Source organism: Strongylocentrotus purpuratus, unplaced genomic scaffold (genome assembly GCF_000002235.5).
Source record: "Strongylocentrotus purpuratus isolate Spur 01 unplaced genomic scaffold, Spur_5.0 spur5_scaffold_3, whole genome shotgun sequence".
In the NCBI taxonomy this organism is placed as follows: domain Eukaryota; kingdom Metazoa; phylum Echinodermata; class Echinoidea; order Camarodonta; family Strongylocentrotidae; genus Strongylocentrotus; species Strongylocentrotus purpuratus.
In genome coordinates this window covers 6,312,695-6,327,706 of record NW_022145609.1, presented here as the reverse complement: position 1 = coordinate 6,327,706, position 15,012 = coordinate 6,312,695, and the positions used below count along the sequence as shown (strand labels likewise).

At 40.4% G+C, this 15,012-nt stretch overlaps 2 protein-coding genes across 2 annotated transcripts; one reads left to right on the top strand and one right to left on the bottom strand.

Annotated features, from left to right (window-relative positions):
* The first annotated feature begins 5,562 nt into the window (after nt 1-5,562).
* LOC105444243 lies at nt 5,563-6,573 on the top strand. The gene is made up of 2 exons (XM_011678220.2): nt 5,563-5,883; nt 6,240-6,573. Exons 1-2 carry the CDS (start codon nt 5,563-5,565, stop codon nt 6,510-6,512), a joined length of 594 nt encoding a protein of 197 aa, XP_011676522.1. The 3' UTR covers nt 6,513-6,573.
* A 1,466-nt stretch (nt 6,574-8,039) lies between these two features.
* Nucleotides 8,040-9,248, bottom strand: LOC115928426. Its single transcript, XM_030995562.1, has 2 exons — nt 8,849-9,248; nt 8,040-8,347 (listed from the first exon to the last, which is right to left on the bottom strand). Exons 1-2 carry the CDS (start codon nt 9,224-9,226, stop codon nt 8,147-8,149), a joined length of 579 nt encoding a protein of 192 aa, XP_030851422.1. The 5' UTR covers nt 9,227-9,248; the 3' UTR covers nt 8,040-8,146.
* Between the last annotated feature and the right edge of the window lie 5,764 nt (nt 9,249-15,012).

The following is a 15,012-nucleotide window of genomic DNA, read 5'->3' as shown; positions in this document are numbered from 1 at the left end:
GCAGGAATTAATTCCTTGAAACGCTAGAGCACAATTATGGCAGCCGTACTAAGCCGGGGCAGGAATTCACTAGTAGTAGTTGGTTGCTCCTTGCTTACCCTACCCCCCCCCCTACCCCCCCCTACCCCCCCTACCCCCCCCAAAAAAAAAAAAATGTCCCCGGACTATTCACATATAAGGTACTATCACTTTGGTGAATTTCGAACAATGTAATTGTAGGAATTGTTCTATTATGTAAAACTCTGCATCCACGACGTTACAGATAATCCCGACCTCTACAATGTCTTCACTAATAGTTATACATAATGCCAATCCGAAAGGAAAAATAACACATTGCCACCAAAATCAGTATTGACAAACAATGTGTATTAGCCAGTCAACCCGATTTCAATGTAATTTTTTTTTTTAAGTCATTGCTACGCCATCTAACAGTCTACTTTAAAAAAACATGAGCTAACTCTTTCCTGTATCTTCAATACTGAAAAGACGGAAGTACAGAAATCCCCTCCTTCCGACTTGTATCAATATTACCAACTGACAGTACTAATATGAAAATGAAAGGGATATCTTTTACCTCAACTGAATACAACGGTGTTAGAAGCAAAAACCAACAAACTTTTATATTACTATATAGGCTATCTCACATCCTCAATTCAATTTCAACTTAGTATTGACTTTTCAATTTCTACAAAAATACCAATTAATTTAATATAACTATGTATTCATGTTTATTTATAAGACCTCTGTTTTATTACTGAAATTGTGTTTCGAGTAAATAAAACTGATATATAAGATGAAATATGACTTCTTTTTGTAATCAAAACTGAACTTTTTAAGCTGGTCTTTTGTAAGCATACCCTTTCTTGTTGTCCATTACAATTCAAATTTAAAATAGGCTAAGAAGAACCATATAATCCTCATCATATTTGTCATATTTTCGAAGACTTTTGCAGGTTTTTAAATACAGATTTCGCTGGAAAATTATGAAACCGAACCTGACAGAAAATCTTTAAATATTTACAAACGCTGGTCATTAAAAATGTCATAAGCCATATACCTGACATAAACATTAAAAAAACACCAGCAAAACCATAATGAAAGGAACTCAGTAGTAAACAGAAACAAAATTACGTCAGCTAAGAGGAATGTACCGTGATTCTTGTTAGTCATGATACACTATTTTACATTCCGTGGACTACAAAAAGAATATGATAATCAAAGGTATCTGAAGTAACTATGAGCATGAGCGTTAGTACTAGACAACAATTGTTAATATCTTACTCCTAGGATGATGTTCATGTCGTACCCATTTCATTTCATTCCATTCATTTATTTATTAATTATTTATCTGTTTACCAATTTCTTATTTTCATTATTATATTTGTTAATATTATTAGTAGTAGTAATTTAATATGTTGTAGTATTATTGTTATTATTATTATTACTACTACTACGATCATTATTTTAGTTATCATCATTATTACTGTTATTATTATTGTAAGTATTGTTTTTGTTATTGCTTTTGCTATCATTCATCAACATCGTCGTTATCATTATGATTATTTTCTTCAAATGTGCATTCAGGAAAACAAACAGAAAACAAATAATTAAACACAGAAGTTATTCTTTCGCTCACAAAAAGGCTCTCCGTCTTCCAAAGACATAAATTAAATTTTTCTATGGAAACATGAACATGGAAGGAAACGGTTACTTTTATTCTAAAATAAGACAGGATGATGTAGCAAACTGAAAGAGGAAAGGCAATGTCAACAAGCCCAGGAAACAAAACGGAAGGTTTCAAGTTTGTTTTAGGTCATTGCAGCGCGAGACACGTCAACGTTCATTTCTCTTTCTGTCTATGAACACACATTTTGATTTTCAATCATAAATGAATAGCTTCTGACATCAAATCGCATCCATTTTTTGATTTAAAATGAAGTTCAGCTCCGAGGAGACATTGTTCATTACTATCATCATTGCAGCCATCGTGTCTTTACAAGGGGGTAAGTATACTTATAAAAATATCCATGTTCATCATAAAAACTCATCGCATGTTTGTTCTGTTTTAATTTGTTTTGTGTGTTTTACTTATTACTGTACTTGTAAAATATTAGTCAAGAACGATTGAATAGTTTCAGGATACTTTTAAAAGACAGACCGAATACCATGTTACAAACCTTAATGTATCCACTGTTACATCACGTATGCAAATCATAAAAGCAAAACAGAGGTAGAAGCACAAGTCATACACTCCCTCTTTTATCTTTCACGAGGTGTCTTATCTCTTTATTATATTCTCATTCCTTATTCTTACATTTGTATTTCTTTACTCCGTACACGTGTGTGCTTTTGCGTTTTAAATATGTTTTTTGCACACTTATTTTACCATAGGTTGAATTTCATAATTTGCAATAAGCAAGTTTAATATGCCTTTGCTTTCATTCTCATATTACGGGCTTGTTTCTCAGTAAATTATAAGTGACACGTTTGACATAAAAGTGGAATCATAAGCCGAAAACAAGCGTATATTCATGGACCCGCAAAGACGGACCAAGATCTCAAAGAGTTTGAAGAAAAGAAATCAGCTCCATTGGTTGAAGTGTCGTAGTAAAGTGGTTTAGTCACTTGACTCTCAATCTTACGGTAGAGGGTTCGGGTACATAAAAAGTATAGACAAACATAGAATTGTCAGAAGCATTTGGCCCAATTGTAGCTAATTTCTTTGTTCTGTTCTCTCTGTCTCTCTTTTGTGGCAACACCGTATTTAATATTGTCTAAGAATTATTAAATGGCTTTGCTTAATTACCAATTTTCGCAAAAACAATGAAAACTTCGAATACGTAGCTACCTTCATTGTTAATTCCTAATTGCTAAAGATAAAGGGAAATAGATTTTGATTAAGAATCTACACGAGATCTTTGAACCTTCTTTGATCGAAATTCAAATTGAATTTACGAGCGATAAATGAGTGATTTCAAGTTGGGTGTTAGTGTTAGTGTTAGTGTTTAGAGCAGTCAAGAGCTCTTAAATCGAGCTAAAAATGTGCTGATGAAATTAAGAGCCCGATACCGATATCAATATCGATAGCTTAACACCACCGTAAACACCACTGCACTGCAATTGATTTCACTTGATTTCACGACGATGATTTAAAAATACTACATAAAAACTAAAGATTTCATGAAAAGCACAGAATAGATTTACACTTATTTCTCTGGGGTTATGAAATAACTTATTTTACACACAATAAATGTATGGATCACATAGTAAATGACATGTTGTTTCACATATTCTATTAATTCGTCAGCCAATAAATTAGCGTCGTACGTGAGTTGACTGTTGTTCGGGTACGTGTGTGTGTAGCTTGGTGGATCGGAGGGGGCGCGGCATCCATAAAATGAAATTTTGAAAGAAAGACCCCAGCCTTTAAACAGAATATATGAAATGATTCATGTCATGATGTGGATTTAGTCTAGGGCTTAGATTAAACTAGTAATGCTCGTTCTGAGAATGTTTTTCATGTAGTGTAGTACCAATAAAAAAATGTTCTTCACTGCTAGCTCATAGAACTAGTATTATAACTAGATCTAGAGCTTAGACCTAATTAGCCTAGAATTAGAAGGCTAGATTATAAAATGAAAGTTGAAAATGTTGTTAAAACCTAATAAATACTAGAAAGGCAAAGAAAAGGTAGGCTTATGCTTTACCTTCTAGGTCTACTTTGAAACGAAATCCCCGTTCGTTTCTAGGTGAGCTTACTTACAAACAAGCACATGAATGACCCATTTTAATATAAGGAAATCCGAAGGCCCGGTCCGAAGGGACGAGGCGATCGGTCAGAGCCTTGACGCCGCGCCCGAAGCAGGCGCAGCAGATTTGCTGAGCCTGAGTGCTTCGCTAGAGACAGACGAACACTGCAAAGGCGCGAATATACAAACAATATTTTGCAATAAATTTAGACCTTACCTTGTTATTCTTCTTGGAGCTGTCTAAATATAGTCGACGGAAAAATCAGTGGTAAGTCAGCATTATTTCTTTGGCTAAAATGTTAAATAATAATTGAAATGATGGATGATGGTTCCTAGAAAACTTCTAATTGTAGACAGTTAGCTCGCTACGCGCATTACGATACTAGAAGAATGCAACGTACAATCTTAATTGTGTGTGTAAAATGTAGTAAGCTCGACCACACACACTAGTAGTCAGTTCACTCCCATGAACGCTATTTAGCAGGTTCTAGCTCACACTCGCGCCGGCCTGCCAGGCCAGGCGGGCCCGTCAGATCAGATGCGCTGTTCTAATGCGCGTGCCGAACCAGTGCATTGGGCAAGCTTTTTTTACGTGTGAATTGTAAAAAGGGAAGGATAATTATATAGGGGCGCTGAAAAAACAAAGGCTATGTTTGGATTATTTGGTGAATCGGTGTTACATTAATATGTTGAATTAATTTGTTTTATTAGATTCTCTGTACTCTGTAGGCATATACTAGACTAGAACTCTGAGTCTATCTGACTTTACTTTCCTTTGACTCTTCTTCTCCGAGCTCCCAAAACAAGCTGCTAATCCCGTTAATTTTACGTGGGCGTGGTTTTCAACCTCTTTAATATCTGACATTCGGGGGAGAGGGAGGGAGGGGGATCCTCAGATTTGGTTTGGACGGGGGTGTGCCGCTCAAGCCTAAACCACTAGGTGTAGGCCCATCGTTTAGAAATTTTTGTGTGAAAAAGTATGTCATAATATGTGATTAGGCATACCCCCCCCCCCCCAGATTGGGAAGCAAGTGACAATTCGGTGAATCTGAGTTATCTGTGTTTCTTAGGCATATAGGGCACATAATTATGCCTACCCATCACGTCCGACTTTTAAGCAATATTAGCTAGACTATTCTCATTAAGCTGATAGTCATATGAATTGTATTGGACGGCAATATAGACTGAGGTCTAACTCGTTTTTTGTCCAAAATGTTCACGATTACTTATATCGAACTGTGTTTGTATTGTTGTTCTTCAGAGAAAGGAGTATGAGGGGGGGGGGGTGTACAGACATGTAGGCCTAGGCTAGGTTGTATCTAACGATGATGGTTCCTCCTTTCATCAATTCCTCCTTACGCCCCCCCCCCCGCGGAAGTCAATCTCAATTTTTTCAACATGTACGCCCCTATATGGCTCATTCCTCCACATCAGGGCCGTAGCCAGAGTTTGATGTTAGGGGGGGGGGGGCACAAACATGTAATTGATCGACATCCTGGGGAGGGGCCTAAACAAGATCAACTGATATTGGAAATTGGGGGGGGGGGCACGTGTTCCCCCCCCCCCCACCCCGTCCGTGACTACGTGCCTGCTCTACACGCCCGCTCTTCTCCCCCTCCTCCTTCTCTCTCCGACTCTCTCTCTCTCTCTTTCTCCCCTCACCAGAACGCAAACTACCCGTTGCAGTCAAATGAAAATATATTGTTACACTAATTAACTCATTGATGACTTTGCTAACCCATGAATCTCAAACTATACAAGACTGTTTGTACGCCCATGCTTTAATTTATGATTTTTTTCCCATCATAGAACAATGGCAAACAGAAGAAAGGCGTGGAATCTTCAGGGCATCATGGCAGTAATGCAGGAGTACCTCAGCTGCCACGACGTGTACAAACAAATGAAACGGAATGGGACAACTAAAGGTTTCCACAAAACGGTAGCTGACAAGCTCAGCTACCAGGAGAACGCAACCGAGAACCTCCTGAAGAACTTGGGCAGGGAGTACCGGGATATACTGCAGCACACTATGGTATCTGGTACAGACACCCGAGATCCGGTACTCCGGGGATCAACGGAGCTGTACTTGCTCTTTGAAGAGTACCAGCAGCTGTATTTCCCAGCTGGAGGACAGGTATGTCTATTGTCATTATTTGTTATCATTATTATTTCATTATTTCATTTTTTTTAATTTGTCAAACCATATATTACATGCTGGTAAAAGAGTGTAAAATAATGATGATGTATTTTATCAACAAGGGAGATATCTTTGGAAAAGGCTTTGTACATCTTTATCAGAAATATATAAATATATTGGGCCTACTTATTATAGGTTAGTAATAATGCATTAGAAACATGCATGAATGGGAAAATTGCATTGGCAAACTGGGATCTTAAAGTTAAGATTGCAAACCAATGGGAACTTTATTATGCATTCACTAACTGGAAAATGGAAATCATTACAAATTTCGCCTATTTGTTTTTATATAGATCAAACCTCAAGCAGTGATTACAGAAGGAGGCGTGGTCATCCCAGGGGAAGTGATAGTCATCCCAGGTGAAGGTGATGAGGAGGCGACGGGAGCCCCATCCACATCGTCCGCTTCTCCCCCAACAAATCGGAGACAGAAGAGAAAGCGTGACGACGAAGTAATTGTCCTTTTGGGAAGGCTTGTGGACGAGATGACGGCACTTCGGGTGATGGTTGGTTCCGCTCTGGGGATCGACGTCCAGTTAGGTGAAACCGAGGACAAGGAACAATAACTATCCACGATGTACATAGGGCGTCAAATCGTTTTGCATTAAATATTATTTGGAAACATTATTTGAATTTCGATAGTTATGCTTAGTGTTGTGTGGATCTATATACAAGTTGTTGTTGATTATGTCAGAACAGAGCGACTTATACATAAAGGAGAAGGTGGGTTTTGGGAGGGTCAGGAAGTGCCACAATCTCATAGAGATATTTGATGATACAATGACAAATTACCTATTCAAAAACAGTTCTTTCTTAAACTGCGCGAGGGAGAATTATGGTTCAACGACAACCTGATAACATAACCTTTACATTATGTTTTTGTTTGCTCATCAGTTAATCCAAACTTTCAAAAAATAACATCGATTTGTGTATCTTTGTGAATCGTGGATTTCGAACACTCCCAGAACTAAACATTTCCTTTGCACTTAACAGAAGAAGGCTGAAATGATTCTAATAGTATAACAGAGCAAGTTGAATATTGTCTTTTGAATTTATTAGATATTACTAGATATACAGAATGATATGTATTATTATACACCTGAACGAAAATACAGGTTTCACAATAATAAAATTGTGGTCTCCTGCGGCACATACCTGAAATGCAATGCATATTATAGACCCAACCCCTTCCCCCCTCCCCCCCCCCCCCCACGGAATGGATGTTATGTATGTATATAATTTACATAATTTAAATACATAGAGAGGGAGAGAGAGATAGAGAGAGAGAGAGAGAGAGAGGGGAGACGAATAAGAACTAAGAGGAGGGGGCGAGCGTAAGCAGGCATGGGAACCCCCCCCCCCCCCTAGCCGAAAAAGTTTGAAAAAGGAAAATCCTGCAACCGCCACTGAGCATAAGAAGTAGAGAGAGAGAGAGAGGGAGCGAGAGAGAGAGCGAAGAAGTGACGGCATTCATTGAGATGAACTGACAAAGAAAAGGTACATTTCATTCGCAAATTTTTGTACGGTTTCTTAACTACGAGAATGATAGCTTATAAGTAATTTGTATATCGGTTGTGTAGAACTGCCATGGACACGATGAGTTTTGACGCAAAGATAATCCCTCCTTTAGCTGCGAGCCTGTTCTCTTTCATCTGAGCCATCCGCCACTTGAGCTGTGTCGCCCCGATGGTGCGCTCTATCACTTGTCGAAGTCTTGTTATATCATCGTTGAACTGTTGCTGCTCATCAGTGAGGCCGTGTCCCACGAACCGATGACCAACGTTGCGGTGGAGATTCCTGTAGGCAGGGTCCCCTATCGTTATGTATCCATCCGGGAGGTTGTCCAGAAAGTCCATGAAGGTCCTGCTCCATTCAGTGGCGGTCTTATCATGGGTTGACTCGGGGAGTCCTTAAAAAAGTAAAACAAATGGAGATTAGGTGGTGAATATATAGAAGCAGTTTAAAATAATTTACGTGGTTTGAGTTATGTTTAATTTGTGTTCAAAATTATGGGATGTTGATTTCTACTTTGGCTTTGCTTAATCTCTATATTATTTTATTACAATCAATTATAATTATGGACTGACATGTTTCAGATTAGAAATACATGGTTGAATAACATTCTCCACCTAAATTTGAGTATTAACAGGAAACTTCACAAACGTATAACAAAACTTATAATTGAGTTAGGTTTAGTAGTTTACAATTTGTCATGGATGTACTGAAAGCATAACTTACCTGTAATGATGTGACGAACTTTGCCGAATTGGTCGGTTACATACTGGGTATTGAGAGAGTCGCAAGACTTCCCATGCCTGCCGCAAAAATATGCGTTTCCCGCATGGTCAGGCCGCTGGATCCGCGCGATGTATCCGTCAATGTAGAGGATAACATTCTTTACCTAAAACAATCAATTGAAAATGATATTAGAATACAACAAATCTATACAAAAAATGTATATGCTTGATAAGGAGAAAGGGTGAGAAGGAAGGGAAAAGGGGGAGAGGGAGGTATGGTTATGATAATAGACACGCAGAAAGAGGTGATATTATTATTTAGAAAAGAACCGATCCAAATTATAAAGCCGGTATCAAAATATGGTAGGGTGCTCTTTTCCCGCAATGTGCTGATTTATATCATAAAGGTAAATAGGCACTAGACTTATATGGAAATATATTTTTAAAAAGTAACAATATAGACCAGTACATTCATTTGATTTATCCCACGTCACAAACACACACACACACAAACGCAATCTCTTTCTCTCTCTCTCTCTCTCTCTCTCTCCCTCATTTCTCCATCTATCTTTCTCTTTTACTTGACGATATCACCAAAACTAGTATACTATAATAGGCTTATAGACGTCATAATGAAGTAGAATATTTGCATAGAATAAACTCACTTCGCCATCGGGATATCGAAGTTCTGACGACAAACGTTGCATTTCGTCATGTTGTGGTAGCTGTATATGGTGCCGTGCAATGTCGAAAAGGAAATCGGCTACAAGATGGGTGTGCCGGAATGCTGCTGATGTTGACAATCCGGCACTTCTCCCAACTTGCCGGTAGTACCCACCTCCTGCTAGATAATCCAATAATGTCATTACCATTTGCTCCGATTTCACGATTCCGCGGGGCCCCGCCCCCCTCCACGCATTGAATTCGCTTCCCAGCTCTTCAATCTGCCCTTCGTTAAGGCGCAGATAGCTTTTCGTGGATTCTTCGGTGGAACACGGCTTCCTAATTTTGTTCGGCTGACGCCGAACTTGAGCATTCAACATGATTTCACAGTTCGAAAACGAAAAGCTACACAAGATGATGTTATTGCATGTGATCAGCATGAATATATGCTAGGCTACTCTAATTTAGCAACACTAACACTAACACCGAACTGGAAATCAACATTTGCTTAATCCCTAGGGGTTAGTGTTAGTGAATAGGACATTTGTACGTGAAATACTAACACCAGCCACAAAGGTCGGTTCAGCAGACGACAATTTGGCAAAATCGATAACACCAGCTACCGGAAGTTGACGATATTCAGAGGTCAAAGCCTTAACACCAGCTGGTTTCCATTTCGGTGTTAAGGCTGGTGTTAGTGTTTATTAAACACTAACACCAGCCTTAAACACCCAACTTGAAATCACTCAATGTGCTTGTAATATCTTATTACCTGAGTAAGTAAGGTGTTACGTTATGTTTTGATTTAGTCATGTTAATTCCCTGGAGCGACTTAAAGAGTGATTGTGATACGATGTTTTCAGTCATAATCACGAAGATGAATCCGTCACCATTGCGATACTGACAAACCTGTAAAATAGAAAGAAAGAAAAAAGGTGATCCGTCATGGAATGATGCATCGGATGAAGAAAAAAGATCTACCGCTCAACGTCTCTTTGTCTTGTATGCTACTACTACTATTAATGCTACTTCTACTACTACTATACCACTACGACCACTACTACTACCCCCTGGGGGAAAAAAGAAGGAACAAAAAAGGGGATAGATTATTTTTATTTTTGTTGTTGAAAAAAAAAGTGTTCCTTCCCCCCCCCCCCCCCCCCAGCCACTGAACGAAATATCTGACGACATAATTTTTCAAATTTCCGGGGCAAAAAATTGCTCTCCCCCCCCCCCCCCCCCCAAAAAAGAGAGAAGGAAAAGAAGGGAAAGAAGAAAAAAAGGGGGAAGGATATCGGGGGGCGAAAGGGCCTTGCCTCCCAGGCTGTTGCCTCCCCCCCCCCCAATCAAAAAAATAAAAGAGAAGGAAGGAAATGGAAAAAAAGAGGAAAAGAGGAGATAAAGGGAAGAAAAATTGAGGAAGAAGAAAAGAAAAAAAGGGGGTATCAGTTGAAATTTTCCCGCAAACAAGTTGTGGTCGGGATGGGGTGGGGCAAAAGGCCCTTTGCCTCCCCCGCCCCCGCTAAGAAAAAATAGAGAAGGAAGGAAAAGGGGGGGGGGAAAGAGCTAAAAGGGACCGAAAAAAGAGGAAGAAGAAAAAAAAGGTGAAAAGAAGGGGAAATAGATCATTTGCGGTTAATCCCGCCAACAACGTGTGGAGAAGAATGGGGGCCGAAAGGATCTTTCCTCCCCCCCCCCCCCCCCAGCAAACCTAAAAGGGAGAGGGAAGGGAAGGGAAAGGGAAAGAAGAGAGAAAGGGAAAGGGAAAAAAGAGAAAGAAGAAAGGTAGGGGAGATCAGTTGCGATTTTTCCGCCAACAAAGTGTAGATCAGGGGGGCGGGGCACTGGCGTATTGATTGGGGAGGGGGCTCGGGGGAAATAAAATTCAAACGTGGTTTATTTCTAATTCCTTAACGGTGGTTTACACATAATGCTGAAATGACATAATTTTCCGAGATTTTTCCTCATTTTTTAGTAAATTATACTTTTTTATATGCGTTTGTTGTAAAATGACAAATTCCTAAATTTACAGCCAGGCAAGAAATATGCTTCTTGAGATGCCTACATATCAGGGCCAGCGGAACGGCGGGGCTCGGGAGCCGCCAGCTCCCTCCCCCCCCCCTTTTTTTTGGAAAAAGTATATTCAAGAGAAACAGAAAGAAAGAGAGCAAGAAAGAAAGAATAGTTAACTGCCAGTGTCACAACAAAATAAGGTATTAAAAAAATGCTCATCTGACCTTAATTAGCCGCCTAAAACCCCTGAGCTTCCGGGGGCTCTGCCCCCTGGACCAAACCAAGGGCCCTGTAGCGGGCCCCTTGATACTCATCTGACCGTAATTTAGTGCCTAAAACCCTTGAGCTTCTGGAGGGCTCCGCCCGCTGGACCTCACGCCAATCGGTGTCCTGCCAGTGTCACAAATAAGGTATAAAAATATGTTCATCTGACCGTAATCAAATGTCTAAAAACCCTGAGCTTCCGGGGGCTCTGCCCCCTGGACCCCGCCTAGGGCCCTTGGGCGGACCCCTGGATGCTTATCTGACGGTAATTTAATGCCTAAAACCCCTGAGCTTCTGAGGGCTCCGCCCGCTGTACTTCACGCCAATCAGTGTCCTGCCAGTGTTACAAATAAGGTCTAAAAATATGTTCATCTGACCGTAATCAAATGCCTAAAACCCCTAAGATTCCGGGGTTTCCGCACCCTCGACCCCACCAGGGGCCCTAAGGACGGCCCGTGAATGCTTATCTGACCGTAATTTATTGCCTTAAAGCCCTGGGTTTCCGGCGGTGGACACAAGGTATCAAAATATGTTCATCTGACCGCAGGCGCGTATCCAGGGGGGCGGTGGGGTGCCCCCCCCCCAAAAAAGCCTGCCAAAAAAAGAGAGGAGAGAAAAAGAAGAGGACGTAGGAAGAAAAAGGAGCAGACAAAAAACATTTATGAAATTCAGACAAGGATTAAGAGTCGAGAACGGTACAACGAATCGTCTTCTTTCTCTAATAATTCAATAAAACGTCAAAGCTTCGGCGCTTTGCGGAGGAGGGAGGGGGAATCGGCTATCCCTGCACCCCCCCCATTACGTCAATGCTGGTCACCATTACGTACCAATATTTGGCTCGCATAATTTCAAATTGGCCCCCCCCCCCTAAGAAATCCTGGGTCCGCGCCTGTAATAACGATATGTGCTGTTTCAACGTCCCACTACGTCAGGTAATATATGCAGCCGCCTTATAATTCCTTATAACTGTCACTTTCGTTTCATTATACAGTAACAAGTCAGACATCCCCTCCTGAATGGCACCGGCTTGATGACGCAGTCTATCTAGTGGACACCATCATCCTAACAGGGTACGACCAGGCGCAGAGTCTCTGTCAAGGTTACGGAGCAAATCTAGCAAGGGTTGACTCAGACGAGATCCAGGTATAAACACGATTCAAAACGTTTTCTGACGTAGCAACATGTGAGGGTGATACTTTTAGTAAAAAGAATGAATGCAAAATGAACGGCGCTCTGATAATAATTGCCTTGTTCCAGGCGCATGTGATAATATCTATTACACATGAGGATTGCGCATTATACGCTAAGAGAGCATACGAAGGCAGTTAGTGTAAAGGGTAGCCTTTTGGATTCTGGCTGTTACTGCTCTGCATGAATAATTCATGACTTTTGATTTATTGACCAATTAGAATGGCCATCTCCCAGTTTATTTCGTTCGTGATTCGTTCATTATGTAAGAAATGGTAAAAGACGTAACTAGATTTGCTTATGAGATGAACATATAAATGATTAATACAAAATATCACATCCAAATCTACTTTATATGCAAAATTACAATAAAATAGGAAAAATGTGATGGCTTGAGCTAACAATTGTAAGTGAGATAATTGGACTTTCCCTGTATATAAAATGAACCAGTCCAACTCGTTCGTTTAATGTTAGGCCTATAGAACTAAGTACACTTTAAAAAACATTGGGCAAAAATTGCCCAATCTTTACCCAACATGAGGGCGATTATGTGTCCATTCAACTGTTGGGTAAATTGAAGATTTTGCATGATTTATCCAGTGTTGGATAAAAAGAAAATACCCAACTTTTAACCAACAAAAATTTACCCAATCAGAAATTCACCCAATTCTCACCATAATGTGAAGCATAAGTTACACACTAGTAGGGCAAATAAGTTGGATAAAATATTATATGCAAAAGGAGATTAGTGCGTCGGCGAGACTCGAACCGCGGACCTCGTAATCCACATTCCTATGACAGATCCACTCGACCACGACACATCTAATAAAATAAAATAACCCTATTGTTGGATAATAATGTTGCCCGACTTACGTTTGCCCAGTTACATCTGGCCAACTTATTTTGAACATTTAATTGGGTACATACATGTAGTAAATGGTAGGGAGAAAATAACCCAAATGTTGGACAAAAAAGGCCTAACTCTAATTTGCCCAATGACATTACCCAACCTATTTTTTACCTTTTATTGGGTAACTTCATAATAGCAAACAGTTGGGAAAAAATAACTCAATTATCGGACAAAATTTGCCCAACTTCGATTTACCCAGTAACATCTGCCCAACTTTTGTTTACAGTGTAGAGTTTACTGTGAACGTGATGGATAATATACGGCCGACGTCACGCGATACGTTCGCTGATTGGACGCTACCATTTCGGTAGAGAACTCCAGTCGGAAACAAAGGTTAACATAAGAAATGCAAACCAGATTACTAAAGGCCTCTTGGCTGAAGCCACTCGCTCTGGCGTTCACTTGGGTTTTCGCGATTAGTCTCGTTTTAGTAGCTCGGTGTCTATCAGACATGAGGCCTTGTCTATAGTGTAAGGGCGAGTAATATAATACAATCTGTGTACGATTTACTTCTTGAACGTCACTCGCACAGGAAAGGCCAAACCCTGCACCAGTCACAGATACAGCCTTCCGTCAGCAATGACGCCTCATGTCCAAGGGTTAATATTCATTCAATATAAAAAAAATGTCCAATTCCTTCTTTTTTTTAAAATCAAAATTGCACACGTGTACGATTTTTCATTCGAGTGATGCCACGCATAAAAAGATCTCGAGAATGTTTCACTTTTGTTAAATAGTTTCTATTCAATATCATGATACGATCAGGCCATATAACTTTTCTTGGTGATTATTTTGGTTTTAGGAATGGGAAGTGAGTCGTATGTTTTGTATTTTTCAATATCAATGTAGGCTTTCTTGACGAGTTTCATCACTCCGCCTATAAAAGATACGCGGTGTTTTTGGATTGGTTGCAATGACAGAGAGGTCGAAGGTCAATTCAGATGGCTTGACAGCACACCAGTGATGTAAGTACTATAATCACGACATCGACAATAAAATGAGTGCATTTCTTTGATTAATCTTGTAGGAAAAAATTCATGTCATTTAACCGTTAGCCTATTAGTAATTAGACTTTTGATATCCATGTGGGGCGATGAAGTTTGTCAGAATTTATGAGGAATCCACGTTTTTAGTTAACGGTTATGATTCCCTGGTTATTTATGTCATATTATACAAATAATGAATGGTTATGAGTTCAATAGTGCGAATATTTTCATGAGTTGAAAGATTAACATTCTATTCAACGAGGCGTCAGCCGAGTTAAATAGAATTAAAGGCCCGGTCTCACCGCCAGAACTTTGCTGGAGCGTTCCTTGAACGGTAGGGAGAGGGGACCGAATTTCGACAACGCTCGTCACCGCGCACAAAATGGGAAACAAATCGAAAACACGGGCGTTGCCTTAGCGGTGCACCGCTGAAGCCGGCGTTGCTTTAGCGTTGGTTTAACGGTAGCGAGTGGTAGCGAGCGTTGGTTTAGCGGTGACGCCTCCATACCAACGCCAAACCAAAGTTCATCACCGCAATGGACCGCTGCTTCAACGCCCGACACCGTTCCAGCAATCCCGTGTCCGCTCGTAAAACGCTTACAACCGCTCCACCAAAGTTTGTGCAACGTTTAATCACCGCCCGGGCAAAGCTGGCGAAGCAGCGGTGGTCCAGCGTTCAAGATTTCTGCGTTGGCCTAGCGGACCAAAGCGTCCACGAACTTGCGTATAGCGGTGCCAAACTTTGACTGGGCGTTGTTGGAGCGGTGGTGAACTTTGCCGGAGCGGAAAATTGCCCGCTCCTCAC

What these genes read in the sequence shown, in the direction of transcription:
- LOC105444243 (XM_011678220.2), top strand. Translation starts at nt 5,563, where the DNA reads ATGGCAAACAGAAGAAAGGCGTGGAATCTTCAGGGCATCATGGCAGTA. An exon ending in ATTTCCCAGCTGGAGGACAG is followed by an intron (nt 5,884 to 6,239) that starts GTATGTCTATTG and finishes GTTTTTATATAG; the next exon opens with ATCAAACCTCAAGCAGTGAT.
- LOC115928426 (XM_030995562.1), bottom strand. Translation starts at nt 9,226, where the DNA reads ATGTTGAATGCTCAAGTTCGGCGTCAGCCGAACAAAATTAGGAAGCCG. An exon ending in TTCGATATCCCGATGGCGAA is followed by an intron (nt 8,348 to 8,848) that starts GTGAGTTTATTC and finishes TGATTGTTTTAG; the next exon opens with GTAAAGAATGTTATCCTCTA.